The sequence below is a fragment of the Emys orbicularis genome, chromosome 2 (assembly GCF_028017835.1).
Source record: "Emys orbicularis isolate rEmyOrb1 chromosome 2, rEmyOrb1.hap1, whole genome shotgun sequence".
NCBI lineage: Eukaryota > Metazoa > Chordata > Testudines > Emydidae > Emys > Emys orbicularis.
Window position 1 is genome coordinate 185,637,667 of NC_088684.1, and position 16,054 is coordinate 185,653,720.

Here is a 16,054-nt window from a genome sequence, read left to right on the forward strand (position 1 = left end):
TTGCATGGCTGGATATATCCTGGCACAACGGCATGTGCTCTGTTACAAGCAGAAAAGCAAAAGTGGTTGGCAAAATGTTCAGACTGAAAAGCTATATAAGCAATTTTGGTTAAAACCACACACACACACACACACACACACACCAGAGAGCCATGTCTCCGAACCCAAAAGATCCATGAAATTATAGCCCTCCCTGTTGCACAGAGCCCTCCATCAGGCACATCTTTTGGTTTCTCCATTAGATATTATTGTTTGTTTTTCTTAATAATTTGAAGATTAGTCAGTCGGAAGAATAATGACAATGAGCTTTCCAAAAGAGCTGGCTCAGTAAACACAGTCAGCTTAAAAAAACATCAGTGATGGGACCATCCCTTGGCACCTCACTGTTGACAGTAAATAGCAGTCTTGATTAGCAATGTGTCCTGCTGCTTTTTTTCCAGGCTCCTGTCAACAGCAGTTCTATTAGGACAGGGCTCCTAAAAGGCTTCTGTCTGGCTCACTTTACCACGGCTTCTGTTATTCTTTAAGCCAACAGGAACTGAATCTTATTACAGGACACACTGCTCACTAGCACTTAATGAATTACGGCAGCTATTTAGCTTGCTGCAGAGCAGCTTGAGTTGTTTACTTCTTTGTATCTTAGCTACTCGGCCTGCTTTTTAAATTGGGGCTGTTGGAGCCAGGCATCAAAGCTTTAATAAAATACATAGAAAATGTTTTTTCTAGCAGAGCAGGGTCTAGGCATAGCAGTACCAAAAGAAATCAGTAACGGATAAGATTTCCATACACGAGGGAAAGGAATACCATGAAGAGCAGGCCTTACCACCAAGAATTAATGCCCTGTACTCCAGAACCATTAATTGATTGATTAATTGATAAACCACAGCTGTAAGAAAAAATGTGAATGGAAAATGAGTTAATGGGCCCACTATCTGTGAAATGATTCAGCAACAAGGAAGTGGTTTGCTTGCTGCTCTTCTTATGAATAGAGATCCCAGGGGATCACATGATGGAGAAGACATGAAGATATCTCATTGCCAGAGATGGTTGTACTACTGAACTCCTCGGTCAGAATATTGGATCTGCGCACTGTAGCCTGGGACAACATTTGATTTCCCAGGATTCAGTTTTCAGAACTGAACCGTGCTGACACTTGACAACTGCTGGCTTCAAAGGAAGAAGAAAGAGCTGCTAGAGTTGCGAGCACATCCATGGCTACCTATAGAAGGTAGATGATCTGCCCCCAATCTGCTCTCTCTTTACTAGCTGGTATCACCAGCCCTACTATGGCACTAAGGGATATCAATGTGTACATTCATCTGGGACTGATACAAGCCTTGGGTGCATTATGCTTTACCCACGGAGTACTAGTGTTCACTGTGGAATGATTTTACGTGATTGGTGTGACTGATTCTTCACCTTCCAAGTCACTTTTTAAAAATCGGTTTTACAAAAACAACACTGAGCTTGTATATATGGTGTAGACCAGAGGTGGGCCACATCCGGCCCGCGGGACCGTCCTGCCTGGCCCCTGAGCTCTCGGCCGGGAAGGCTAGCCCCTGGTCCCTCCCCCGCAGCCTCACCTTGCCATGCTGCCAGCGCTCTGGCCCGCCGCTCCTGCTGGGCAGCACGGCAGCGTGGCTGCCTCCGACATGGTAAGGGGGCAGGGAGTGGGAGGGATCCTGGGGGACAGTCAGGGGACAGGGAGCAGTTGGATAGGGAGGAGGTTCTGGGAGGGGGCAGTCAGGGGATGGGGAACAGGTGGGGTTGGATAGGCGTAGGGGGTGGGGTCCTGAGATGGGGCGGTCAGGGAACAAGGAGCAGGGAGGATTTGGATGGGCCATACAGTTTTTAAACTGGGTGTGGCCATCGGGCCAAAAAGTTTGCCCACCCCTGGTGTAGACTCATGTGTCCACAACAAACAGCAGTTCTGTGCAGTAGGATAAATCAAATGGCAGGGAAATGTTTATACATTTATAATCTCTTTTATTCCTTCAAGAACTTTGCAAATCCTCCTCCTCTTTCCCCACCATTCCTCATGAGATTTGATGCTCTTTAAGCAACAGTTTGTGGCCAAATGGCTACTTTCAACTTGCTTGTATTGGAAAAAATTATGTTGACTTCATCTATATTTCATAATAAACAGTGATCAGAGAAATACAAATTGTGGCTTAAAGGGGAGCCAGGCTCATGCAGGAAGGGGTGTGTGTTCAATTTTAAGTGGTCATTATTCCTTATTGCAACTCCCACTGTCTCAGCTACTGCCCACCTGCCTGATCTTAGGCAAACCACTGCATGGGTCTGTGCCCCATTTGTAAAATGGGGGGTAACAAAAATTGCTTTTTCTCTTTTGACATTTAGATTGTCAGCCCCCCACTACGGCGGCATGACCTCAACGTCTTACTGTAGTACATGCAATAAATAACGACAATGCCCAAAGGGAGTTGAGAAAATAAAAGCACAGCGTTTACCTCTGCTGGCTCTGCTTCGAGTGCGAACACCTAGTGCAGTGGTGCTTTCCCCACTGACGGAGGAGGTCTTCAGCACAGCCTTCATGTTCTCGTGCTCTGCTGCATCTTCAGCATACTGCAAACCCTGTGGCTGGCTCTGAGATGGGGTGGAGTTGCTGGAGAACTTTCCAGACTGCAGAAAGAAAAAGAATTTGTTTAATTGACACGATCTAAGTTAAAGAGCTAAGGTGGGTGAGAAAATATATTGTACTGGACCAAAGTCTGTTGATGAGAGAGAAGCTTTTGAGCCTATACAGAGTCCTTCTTCAGGTCTAGGAAAGGTACACAGAGCGTCACAGCTAATTACAAGATGGAACAGATAATTTAGCATAAGTTGTTAACACATATTTCAAGGGATCATACAGGATGAAGTGGCCCTTTAACACTGCTCCAGTCATAAGGAGCAAAGGGGGGTGGGAGTAGCAGCTGGAGGGGGTTGTTAGTGGTGCTACAGATTGTTGTAATAAACCATCAATCTAGTGTCTCTGTTCAGTCCATGATTTTTAGTGTATAGCAAAATTATCAATTTAAGTTCCCAGGCTTGTTTTTAAAATCATTGTGCAGGCTTCCCTTGAGGATGAGGACTGACAGGTCAGCTGCAGAGTGAGAAAAGTGTTCACCCACAGGTGATAGGGTGTTTTTGTCTTTTATCATTTTCCTGTGAGTTCATTTGAGAGCATAGTGATTGTCTGGCTTTACCCATACAGTTGCTATTGAGGCATTTAATGCACTGGATGAGGTACATTATATGCTGTGATTGGTATATGTAGGACCCATGGACCTTGAAAGGTGTGTTGTGGGGGGTGTTGATCATTGTAGCAACAGAAATATGTTTTCAGGTTTTGCATCTGTTGTTCTGGCAGGGTCTGCACCTACTTTGAGTTGGTGTGTCCTGGGTGTGGGGAGCTTGCTTCTGATAATGAGTTTAGAGAGATTGGAGGGTTGTTTGAAGGCCAGAAGAAGGGATTCAGGAAAGATTTCCCTCAGGATGGGGTCCCCAGGGAGTATGGGTTGTAGTTGTTTGATGATACCCCATACGGGTTCCAGTGTGGGGTGATAGGTGACAACTAGGGGTGTGTGGTCAGAGAGGTTCTAATTTCTTTACTGAAGTTATTTAGTTCTAAAGAATGAAACTAGTAAAGAAAATATGCCACACATCACTCACTGAGCAGTAGACACACAATCAGAGATCCTTGCCTGCCTGGACTCATTTGTAGTACAGGTAGGCTCAAGAGAGGAGCAATATTCACTTCTCTCCAAGAGAACAGACCCTGATAGCTACAAGGACAAGGGAATATCCAGGTGCATATAAAATCCTCAAAAAAACTAGGCATAGGTATGGGCTTTAATCTTCATACCTTTTCCATCAGAGCATAGGGTGTGAAACAAAGACCTGCTGTGTGACCTTGGGTAAGGGCCTGCCATTGGGACTCAAATACCACAGTGATGGGCACACTAGATGAATCAAGTTAGCTAAGTAAGGAGTAGGTAAGTTTGTTCTGTAACATCAACTACGGGTAACTTGGCAGAGCAGAAGTAGTTTCACTGTCCATGAAAGGAGACATTTTCCTGCTGTCTCTAACCTCCCCCTCTAATCCTGCCCCTGCATATCTACAGATAACAGTCAAGCGGTTCTAATAGCAACTACCTACAGTAAGTTAAAAATACATTAAGAACAACACTGAAAAAATGCTGCCAAATAATTTCATGGCTGGAGCACAAAAATTGCAGGCGGCAGTAAGAAGAACAAACAAAACCTTAAACCGATTTTGGAATCTGCCCTGCACTCACCCAATCTGTGTATGATTTCTGTATTACCAAGACAACATTAAGAAACAGTTTCTAAATTAGCTGCACATACATAACACAAAGTATTGCGACAGTAGGCTGAGGTTTCATCAGTTACAGAAGAAACCTGTCTAGGATCGAAGCCAGACAACATACACCAGGATCAGATGATCTCTAAGAACTTCTGCAGAGCAAAACATTTTTAAGGGAGCATGATGTTTTCAGAGGAGGAGCATGTTATATTTCTATTTCAGCCTATGGATGTTAAGGTTAAAATGTGCCACTTACTCTCATGGTTCTTACTGTCAGAAAGAATATTTAAGGTATGTTTCTACTCTGAAAAGTGATTACATAAAAATGGTAACTTGTTACTCAACAGACCTGCCCCAGTGTTGTATTCAGAGTCATATTTGCAAGCACCAGGGGCTAAAATATTTTTAAAATTTCTCCTCACTCTTGTTAGCCCTGCAGACATAACACAGATATGAGAAAGCGTGTTGAATGTTACTCCTCCTTTTGCATCATAAACAGGATTGTTTATTAATTTCCTATTATAAGGCCAATCAGTTGCACTCAAGAAAATCCATAGAGCCTTTATTACTGGTGATGATGCTTTAGAAGGAAAGAACCCAGCTTGACTCTCAGAGCCTACGTTGAGTTTGCAGGGCTGGCTGTTAGGAAAACCCCATTGTTTTACTTGTAAGCTGAAAATATTTGATCTGGAAATTACTGTGAGAATGATACTATTTAAACAAAATGATTGATCAGATTAGAACTGTAAGTTAACCAAATAACAAAGCAATGATCCTTACAAAGCAGTGAGGTAAATATATTAATTTGAGATATACTGCTGATGGTGCATGCCTAGAATTTGTTTTAAAAATATCAGTTTGTCTCATTTGGAGGAAGAAAATGTACAAGTGCTAGAGTCTCATATGTGAAAATAAAGCTTAGAAAAATATTAGTGATAAACTTCTACTGCAGTGCATGCCAGTCTTGGTTTAAAAATAATATTGACAGTAAGTTGAAAAGTTAACAGATACAAAATGTCACAGAAAAACCAAAGGAGACTATCATCACATAACCATTAGTTAGAATACACACATTAGTCAAATATTTTTGCACAAATGTTAATTCAATAGCACATATTGTTCCATCTAATGGGTTCAAATCATCATGCCCTGGGTGATTCCTCATGTTCTGCCCCACCCAGACATTAAGTTATAATCTTTGGGGAAGAAGAGGTCCCAGATAAGTAGCTTCCTACATATCTTTCATTTTCAAATACCAATGCTTTGCTTACCCTCAAAGACTAGCCCTTGTGCAAATGACTGTCATTATGAAGCACTGGGCATTCAGCCAATCAAATTGCTTGGTTAGTTGAACTGGATGAGTGAGCTATTTTTGAACAAAGAATGCATTACACAATGAGATGCTGTCCATAACAATAGACTGTTCCACTGGGAATACAGCAGGTATGTCAGCTGGTACATTATTTATTCATTTATTTGCAGACTCATGTATTAAGAGGAATTTTAAGAAGTTCACAAACTATTCCATTGTTCAATTCTTTGGGATTCACAATGCAGATGTTGCAAAATTTTGTTTTGCATCTCTATAGATAGATGTTTGAACTGCTCATAAAATAAAGATTTGTGCATAGACAGCACATCATTGATTATCCCATTGTCATGGGAACCTTCATCCAAAGTTTTCCCCATGACACTCAGATTACTGAAGTTTTGCATAGTTAAGGGAATTATCAACTTAATTAATGATTCTGGGAACTGGAGAAAGGAAGTTTCAGGTAATTAAGGCTCCAAATCAGGATTTGTAGGAGAACACTTAAACTCATGGTTAAAGCTACTTTATAAACAGTCTTACGATAGAGCCAAAAAGCCACAAGAATGAAAGTCACAGTGCATGGTTCCAGTTGAGCTAATGGACTTGAGCATTCCATAATATTTGTGTTAGAATTAGATCTCACAGCACACAGGGGATGTGGAAACGACATGCTCTTTCAAAGAACCATACCTCTATATCCTCCTCTTCATCGGTCTATCAGGGGAGACGAAGGACAGGACAGAGAAGGACAAAGAGCAATATTTAGGAAGTACAGTATGATCAAAGCATGGTATTGTTTAAGCAATGACAAGATGATCTGTAAATGAAGGTAGATAAGGAAGTACTTCATATGGCAATCAACTTGCTGCTTCCTTTTAGTAAAGAAAAAATTAATGGATGCTGTTATCTTCTGCAGAAAAGGCATTGCATTTACTCATCTATGCACTCAAATGCACACAAATAGAACTGGCAATAGAACCAAGGCAAAGTTTTTAAGTAGAGTTGTCTGCTGCTTTCTCTCAGACAAATTCCAAAGTAAGGCCATGCCCTATCACCCTTTCATCTTTTTCTTTCCCTCAAATCATGGTGTTATATGACACTATGCATCCTTCTGCTCCAATGGAACCATAAAGCAGCTCTCCCCTGGCTGCACGGAAGGAGGTGGAGGGCTCTCTTGTTATCCCAAAATAATGGAAAGACAGGCTGTATGGTTGGCTCTGGCTTCTCTCTCTTAGCCCCTCACCCACCTGCTAGTGAGATAGAAGCTCTCTCTTCCTCTCCCTCCCAGTGATGTTTCTCGGGCACCCATGACACTGAGTCACCTTGTTACGCCCCATGCCTCCAATGTGAGGGAGACTTGCTTGTGCTTAGCTGGGTGTCAGCTCCCTGACACCACCAGCCTGTTAGCCACCCAAGCCCTCTCCTCTGGGTTATGTCACCCTTTTCTTCACCTTCTAGGTTAACAATAGGTGCACCCTAGAATCCGAGTCCCCTTTGAATTGTACCCCTGTGATATCCAGCCCCTGATGCTGGCTACTCTCAGAAATTCCAGATCCTCTGCCCCCAAAGAAGCAGTGTACCTCAATTTACCAGTTTTACCTTAACCCACCACTCCTGCAAACCACACAGCACTTGTGAGCACTTACGATAAAACAAAAGCAGACTTATTTAAGAAAGAATACAGATGTAACTAGAAATGGGAGAAACTGATGAAACCAAGTGATTACAACACAAAACAATATCATTAAACTCGAACCTAGGTCTACACTTATCAATAGTTACCTCTCCTATGCAATAAGGCAGATTTTCCCCAAAGTTCAGTCTACTGCAGATCTAGCTGGTTTAATAAAAACCAGGATCCAAATGTTCACGAAACCCCCTTGCTTCCAATGGGTTTTCTCAGTGAATGGTCATGGAGTACCTCTCCCTCCTCTATGTTATACTGAAAACAGCCTTTTGTTTCTATTCAGATAGGGAGAACCCCTGGCTTACTGTAAATTTTCTGTTTTGCCTTTAAGTTTTTCGATTGTTTGTCGTTGCCTCTGATGGTTTCTCACTCAGAGTCTCAGTATTGCATGAGGCCAAACGATTGAGCCTTGCATTGCATCACTGACCAGAATGGGGTAATAACTCCCCCTTGCCTGAATGGGGCCATCACTGAGACACATTAACTCTTGGTGACTAACTTCTACTCCTGGTCCGTAAAGCATTCTTTAAACATAGATACCTTATTCCTTAACTATTACTCATACTTACATCTTGCAATGATTATGAATCTCGATGAGCTCTCTATAGATACCTTACACATTACTCTTTATGGATTAATATGATGTATGAGTTTTGTCAGATCTGAGATGCAAGATGTTTGCAAAGAACAAGGGACCCTATGCTACAGGGGTCTGTGTCACACTCCTTCCAGTTGATCGGAAGAAGGCTATCTATTTTTCCCCTTCCTAGGTTAGCAGTCATTGGCACTCTCTTTTCCCATGTTCATAATAGGGAGAGGCACTGGAAGAAAGCCTGGCTACTCCTTCTCCCTACTTAGTGACTGGTTTCTCGGTGGCTTATTTTCTCTACCTTTTGCTATCATAAGAGGGTGGCTTCCGAACCACTGTATATTTTTGCTTAGAGCTTGGATCTCTTCTGTATCTCTAAGAAACACACATGTCTGGAAGCCAGGAAATTCAAAGTTTACATTTGAAAGAAACCTCTAAATGTTGTAAAGTATGAAAAAAGTGGAGTTAATGCCCTCCCCAAACAACCTTAACTCTGCCTGTGCGTTCCCATCCACACCCTCCCACCCCTGCCCAAAAACATGAGACAAATATTAGCCATCATACTTCAAAATTGAGATCTTGAGCTGCGTAGCCCCAGCTACACTGGACATACAAACTGGATTAAATTGGACATACAAATGTGTATATCATTCACCACCTATTTGACCAAAGAAACTAGATTCAATTCACTCTTCCTTAGACAACAGCAACACCAACATCACGGTGACTCTTAAGAGATGAAGGATGGTCTTGTGGTTCAAGCATAGGACTGACAGTTTGGAGACCTGGAATTTATGCTTGGCTCTGCCAGAGATTTCCTTTTGGAACTTGGGCAAGTCTCTGAATCCATCTGTGGTTTATTTACAATGATGCCTGGTTACTGTGCAATGATATTGTAAAGCTAAAAATACGGACATTTATAAAGCACTTTGAGATTCTTGGATGCTATATAAGTAGGATAGTCTAACAACAATAATTACACTTTACGTAAAAGTAAAAGACCTATCCAGCTGCTACCTAAGACTTCCTAATTTAGGCCCCAGCTTAACAAAGCACCGAAGCAAGTGCTTAACTTTAAACAGGTTCAAATAAAACACATACTTAAAGTGCTTTTATGGACTGGGGCCCTAACTCCCTGACATTAGGCACCAGAAATCATAGAAACATATTAATCCCTCACCACCTAGATTGTGTGCTGCAGACATTTAAACCTAGCGTACTCCTGCATTTAGGCTACACAAACCATGGTGGATGTAGTTTATGAAGTCTGCAACCACAGTATATGAATTTTAAGATTTCCTTAAATTTGTGGAGTTTAGGCCCTATCACCAGTGTATCAAGTGTTGAACCCGCCAAATCTCAGGAAAATTTTTCATATGTCCATATGAGTCATGGCTCCTGGGTAGACTGCTCCTTCTGAGATCCCTTTCCAGTGACAGGCCCATGCCTCCACTTCTCTTTGGGATGGGACCATGCAGTCCAACCACTCTCTGACTGAGTCTCCAGATTACACCCCTCCGGTTGCCAACAAGGATATCTAGCAGGCTCATTGGGCTTGGTGCCTGTAGGAGTTTTCCTTTGGGAGCCTATACTTGGTGTTCTCCTCAAGCCTCTTGGGAAACATGACTTAGCCTTGGTGCCCCCTTTCTCTTCGGCACCATGCTGTAACCTGTTAGCTATAGACCCTGATTCTCAGTCAGTCTGGGCGTCTCCTTGCATCCTTGTCAGTGCTCACTGACACTCTCTGGGAAGCCTCTCTCAGCTCCCCTGACCCCTCTCCTTTTTCTAGGCCCAGGGTCCACAAATGGTTTAGTGTCCTCCTTTGATTCTACACTTAGTGTTGGGAAGATTAAACCTGGATGGAGTCACATTCCCCAGTTAACAGCTTCCCCATTGTTCCCTCCAGGACTCTTATCCCTGTTATTGTTTTGCCATTCCTGTTTGGTCCTTTTAACCACCTCTTTGATTTAGCTCCATTGCAAGTAACAGATCACACAAACACTCCACTCCCCATTCATGAAAAATAATACAGATATTCCCCAGTTCTCCACACCTATCTCATATGAAGTGTTCTCAGAGTGGTAACATAGGAGGGCATTTATTTATTTTATTAATATTTGTAAAATGCAAACACTGAATGTCCAGGTTTTTGGATGTGTGTTTTTAAAAAATACACTGTTCCATTAATTCCCCACCCCCTGCGAGTTATTAATACATATTTTCTTATCTTATCTCCAGTTCAGTAATGATTTTTGTCTGGGATTGATACATTTTGTTCCAAAACCATTCATCATTAAATAGGAAAGCCTCATTTGTTTTGGCACTCATCTAGTTTTCAGCATGCTCTACATGACAAGATTAGCTGTATGAGAGTGCTGAGAAGCATATTAACATTACTTTTTAAGGGTATGTTTGGTTCAGAGTGAGCTGTTTGTTTTCCTTTGGGCATAGTGGCACTGAAATGCAGCCAGACATTTTGCAGTGGGACCTCAGCAGGTATGTTCATTTTGTTATTCGCATTATGATAGATTTTTTTTTTGCAATTCCAGGGAAAACTAATTCCTCTGAAACATGGCTATGCAGAGTTCTTGTGAATAAATAAAAAACAGAAAACCATAGAAGCATCTTGGGAAGTAAGAGCATATCTGTATATTAATCCATACACAAAATGATGAGAAAAATAAAAGGAAGGGGAAAAATGAAGCAAAAACACAAAGTAATCTGTGAGAGGCATTCAAAGGAAGGGAAAGGGGCAGAGGACAATGCTAAGTGCATTTTCCAGAGTAAGAAAGCAATCCAGGCTTTGTGCAGTTTATTTATTATACAAAGGTTAGATTGTGACAGCAGGAGCATTCCAGGCTCCAGAAGACAATTTCCTTCTTGCTCCCCGATTTGCTCCAGGGAGAAGTGATTTGCTGATGGCTTATATCAGCAGCAGACTACTACCCCTCACCCCACCATGCTTGCTCAGTTCCAGTAGCCAGTGTGTACTGAGCGGGACAGAATCAAAGGTCTGTCCATTTCTCTCTCACCGGCTCTGGGTGGAAGAGAGTAAGCAGTTTGTACAGCACCCAGGATCCCTATATGCCCATACCAAATCTCTGTTCCTATGTGGATGCACAGTCTGGGCCAGAATGCAGCCCTACAGTTACTAAAGATAAGAGTTAAAGTAGCAAGTGAATTACTCAAATCTCCTAGATCGAAGATTAACCAGATGGGATTTTTCCTTCTTTTCTTTCTTTAAAGGTTAAATATATTGAGAAATGTTTTTGAATTAGGAAAATGTTAACAAAAGTAACATTACCAAACAGTACTGTAAGAATGTAGCTTGGATGCAGCTCCCCTAGCTTTCTTTGTGCATGAGCTCTGGCTTTTAAGGCTGAAAGGATTTCCAGTTCAAATCCTAGGGATTCAACTTTTCTATCAAGTTCACATGCCATAGCACAATTTCAGGAGACCTTTTTAAAAAAAAAAAATCACTCTAGGATTCGTGCGGCGGGGATTTTGCCATATTTAAATATTATTTCTATTAAATAGAGGTTTTGGAATAGAAACGCTAAGGTACTGTGCAAAAGACAGCTGCATAATTCTGGGGGACAGATTCTTTTATTATCTACTAATCAATGTGTATAACTGCATTTCTTTCCTATCTTTCCTGGTTATTTTTCAGTGAATTGTGTTGTTTCTGAAAGTGCGTAACTGATATCACTAGCTAAAGGCAGACATAGGGTTATTTCTACACTGCAATCAAGGGTGGGAAGAAGGGTGATTGTAGCACGTGTTGACATACACAAGATAGAATTAATCTAGCTAGTACGAGTATTAATAGCAGCAGAGCGAAGCTATGGAAGCACAGGCTTCCACACAGGTTGTACAAGCCCACCTGGGATTCTGGGTACATATATGGGCGGCTAGTCCGTGCTGTGCTGCCACAGCTTCACTGCTACTGGTAGCTGAGCTAGATAGATTAAAGCCACTTTGAGTATGTCTACATATGTTGCAATCCAGCTGCAGTGTAGTGATTGCAGTGCAGTGTTGCAGGCAACCTCCCCATGTAACTGTGACAATTCGCCATTCTTCCATTTTTATTCTTTTCCCATGTAAGAAACATCTATTGGGAATTACATTAACAATACCAAACTCATTTCACTATGAGTGACCTAGAGAAGTCAGGAGCAAAGGTCTGTAGAAGTGAAAGGGTAATACAAAAATTGGGAGTCTGTTTCTCAGAACTAAAGCCCCTTCCATGTGAATAACTCCACTGAAGTCTATGGGAGTTCTGCATCCAAAAAGGTCAGCAGAATTGACCCTCCGCCCTTCAAGACTGATTTTGGTTGAGTGGGTTTAAAAAATAAAGGGATATGTATTTTCTTTCTAGAATCGGAAAGGTTACATTTTCTTGGTATTCATGTAAGCCATAGTGATAAGATGGGGGACTCTATCCTGGGAAGATTTGGGGTTTGCGGTGGTTATTCAGCTGAACACGAGCTCCCAGTGTGACACTGTAGCCAAAATAACTATTGCAATCCTGGGATGCATAAACAGTGGAATCTCGAGTGGAACAAGAGTGGTTATTTTACCTCTATATTTGGCATTGGTATTACTGCTGCTGGAATACAGTGTTCAGGCTTCATGACCACAATTCAAGAAGGATATGATAAATTGGAGAGGGTTCAAAGAAAATCCATGAGAATGATTAAAGGATTAGAAAACATGCCTTATAGTAATAGACTCAAACAGCTCAAGCTATTTAGAGAAGGTTAAGGAGATAAGGGTTGACTTGACTACACTCTATAGGTCCCTACATTGGGAGCAAATATTTAATAATGGGCTCTTCAATCTAGCAGAAAAAGATTCAACACAATCCAATGGATGGAAACTGAAGCTAGACAAATTCAGACGGGAAATAAGGCAAAAAATTAACAGTGAATGTAATTAACCATTGGAACAATTTACCAAGGGTCATGATGGATACTCCATCCCTGACCGTTTTTATCCATAAAGACTCCAAGATGTCTTTCTTGAGTAGTAACAGCTAATTTAGAACCTATCATTATATATGTGTAGCTGGGATTATTTTTTCCAATGTGCATTACTGTGCACTTATCAATGTTGAATTTCACCTGCCATTTTGTTGCCCAGTCAGCTAGTTTTGTAACTCTTCACAGTCAGCTTTGAACGTAACTGTTTTGAATAACTTTTTATCATCTGCAAAATTTGAAATGAATATTCCATTACTAGGTGTATATTTACTATGCACAGCAGCCATATCTTTTCCCTTCCATGCATAGAAATATAAACTAATCAGAAAAACTAAAGTTAGCAATAATATCATGTGACTTCATGAATTTTTTGGGGGGTGGGTTTTGTTGGGATTAGATTAGCTAAACATTTTACCGTGTGCCACAACTGAGTGGGGGGAAATAAAAGCAACATTACTTGACTACATTTAAATGGATAATTCCTATACATGTAGATCACAGAAAGTCCTTGATTCACCAATATGCCCACATAAGCAATCTCCTTAAACAGAGGAGTATGTGTCATGCTGGAGAGGAGCCGGTGGTTGTGGTACATGTAGGTACCAATGACATAGGGAAAGGTAGGAGAGAAGTCCTGGAGGCCAAATTTAGGCTGCTAGGTAGGAGACTGAAGTCCAGGACCTCCATGGTGGCATTCTCTGAAATGCTTCTAGTTCCACACACAGGGCCAGGTAGACAAGCAGAACTGCAGGGTCTCAATAGGTGGATAAGAGGAGGGTTTAGATTTATTAGGAACTGGGGAACCTTTTGGAAAAGGGGGAGCCTATACAGGAAGGATGGGCTCCACCTAAACCAAAATGGAACCAGATAGCTGGCACTTAAAGTTAAAAAAGTCGCAGAACAGTTTTTAAACTAAGGGATGGGGGAAAACTGAAAGGTACGGAGGAGCACATGGTTCGGACAGAAGATTCTCTATGTCCTAGTAAGGAGGAGAGGATGGAAGATGATAAAATATGGGTAGGATCTGATGAAAAACAGTCAAATGAAAAAGAGTCCCATTCAATTACATCACGTATTGGCAGATACCTAAAAAGTGACAATTTTTTAAAGTCCTTATATATAAATGCCAGAAGTCTAAATAATAAGATGGGTGAACTTGAGTGCCTTGTATTAAGTGAGGATATTGATATAATAGGCATCACAGAACTTGGTGGAATGAGGATAATCAATGGGACACAGTAATACCAGGGTACAAAATATATTGGAAGGATAGAAAAGGTCGTGCTGGTGGGGGAGTGGCACTATATGTGAAAGAAAGCGTGGAGTTAAATAAAGCAAAAATCTTAAATGAACCCAACTGTACCATAAAATCTCTATAGATAGTAATTCCATGCTTGAATAATAAGAATATAGTAGTAGGGATATAGTACCAACCACCTGACCAGGAAGGTGATAGTGACTGTGAAATGCTCAGGGAGATTAGAGAGGCTATAAAAATAAAAAACTCAATAATAATGGGGGATTTCAACTAGCCCCATATTGACTGTACATGTCATCTCAGGACAGGATGCAGAGATAAAGTTTCTTGACAACTTAAATGACTGCTTCTTGGAGCAGTGCATCCTGAAACTCACAAGAGGATAGGCAATTCTTGATTGAGTCCTAAGTGGATCACAGGATTTGCTCCAAGAGGTGAATATAGTTGAACCACTTGGTAATAGTGACCATAATATAATTAAATTTAACATCTCTGTGGTGGGGGGGAAACACCACAGCAGCCAATCATGATTGCATTTAATTTCAGAAAAAGGAACTATATAAAAATGAGGAAGTTAGTTAAACAAATTAAAAGATACAGTCCCAAAAGCGAAATCCCTGAAAGCCGCATGGAAACTTTTTAAAGACACCATAATAGAGGTTCAACTTAAATGTATACCCCAAATTAAAAAACATAGTAAGAGAACCAAAAAAGTGCCACTGAGGCTAAACAACAAAGTAAAAGAAGCCATGAGAAGCAAAAAGGCATCATTTAAAAAGTGGAAGTTAAATCCTAAAATAGAAAGGAGCATAAACTTTGGCAAATGAAGTGTAAAAATATAATTAGGCAGACCAAAAAAAGAATTTGAAGAACAGCTAGCCAAAGACTCAAAAAGTAATAGCAATTTTTTGTTTGTTAAGTACATCAGAAGCAGGAAGCCAGCTAAACAGGTGGGGCCACTGGACAATTGAGATGCTAAAGGAGCACTCAAAGACGATAAGGCCACTGCGGAGAAACTAAATGAATTCTTTGCATCAGTCTTCATGGCTCAGGATGTGAGGGAGATTGCCAAACCTAAGACATTCATTTTAAGTGACAAATCTGAGGAACTGTCCCAGATTGAAGTGTCATTAGAGGAGGTTTTAGAACAAATTGATAAAATAAAGAGTAATAAGTCACCAGGACCTGATAGTATTCACCCAAGAGTTCTGAAAGAATTCAAATGTGAAATTGCAGAACTACTAACTGTGGTATGTAATCTATCATTCAAATCAGTTTCTCTACCAGATGACTCGAGGATAACTCATATGACACCGACTTTTAAAAAAGGCTCCAGAGGCAATCCCACCAATTACAGGCCAGTAAGCCAAACTTCAGTACCAGGCAAACTGGTTGAAACTATAGTAAAGACCAGAATTATCAGACACATTGATTAACATGATTTGTTGCGAAAGAGTCAACATGTTTTTTGTAAAGGGAAATCACGCCTCACCTATCTATTAGAATTCTTTGAGAGGGTTAACAAGCATGTGGACAAGGGTGATCCATTGAATATAGCGTACTTAGATTTTTAGAAAGCATTTGATAAGGTCCCTCATCAAAGACTCTTAAGCAAAGTAGGCTGTCGTGGGATAAGAGGGAAGGTCCTCTCATGGATCAGTAACTGGTTAAAAGACAGGAAACAAAGGGTAGGAATAAATGGTCAGTTTTCAGAATGGAGAGAGGTAAATAGTGGTGTCCCCGAGGTCTGTACTGGGACCATTCAATATATTCACAAATGATCTGGAAAGAGGGGTTAACAGTGAGGTGGCAACATTTGCAGATGATACAAAACTACTCAATATAGTTAAGTCCAAAGAAGACTGCGAAGAGTTACAAAGGGATCTCACAAAACTG

The 16,054-nt window shown here is 41.1% G+C and overlaps 1 protein-coding gene across 2 annotated transcripts in view; it reads right to left on the bottom strand.

Annotated features, from left to right (window-relative positions):
- FHOD3 (formin homology 2 domain containing 3) overlaps window positions 1–16,054 on the bottom strand; it is a 652,884-nt gene that overhangs the window by 20,730 nt on the left and 616,100 nt on the right. For both annotated transcript variants that reach the window (XM_065398378.1, XM_065398377.1), the window contains one exon: window positions 2,472–2,643. In XM_065398378.1, coding sequence (XP_065254450.1) covers window positions 2,472–2,643 — 172 coding nt within the window. The remainder of the gene's footprint in view (window positions 1–2,471; window positions 2,644–16,054) is intronic.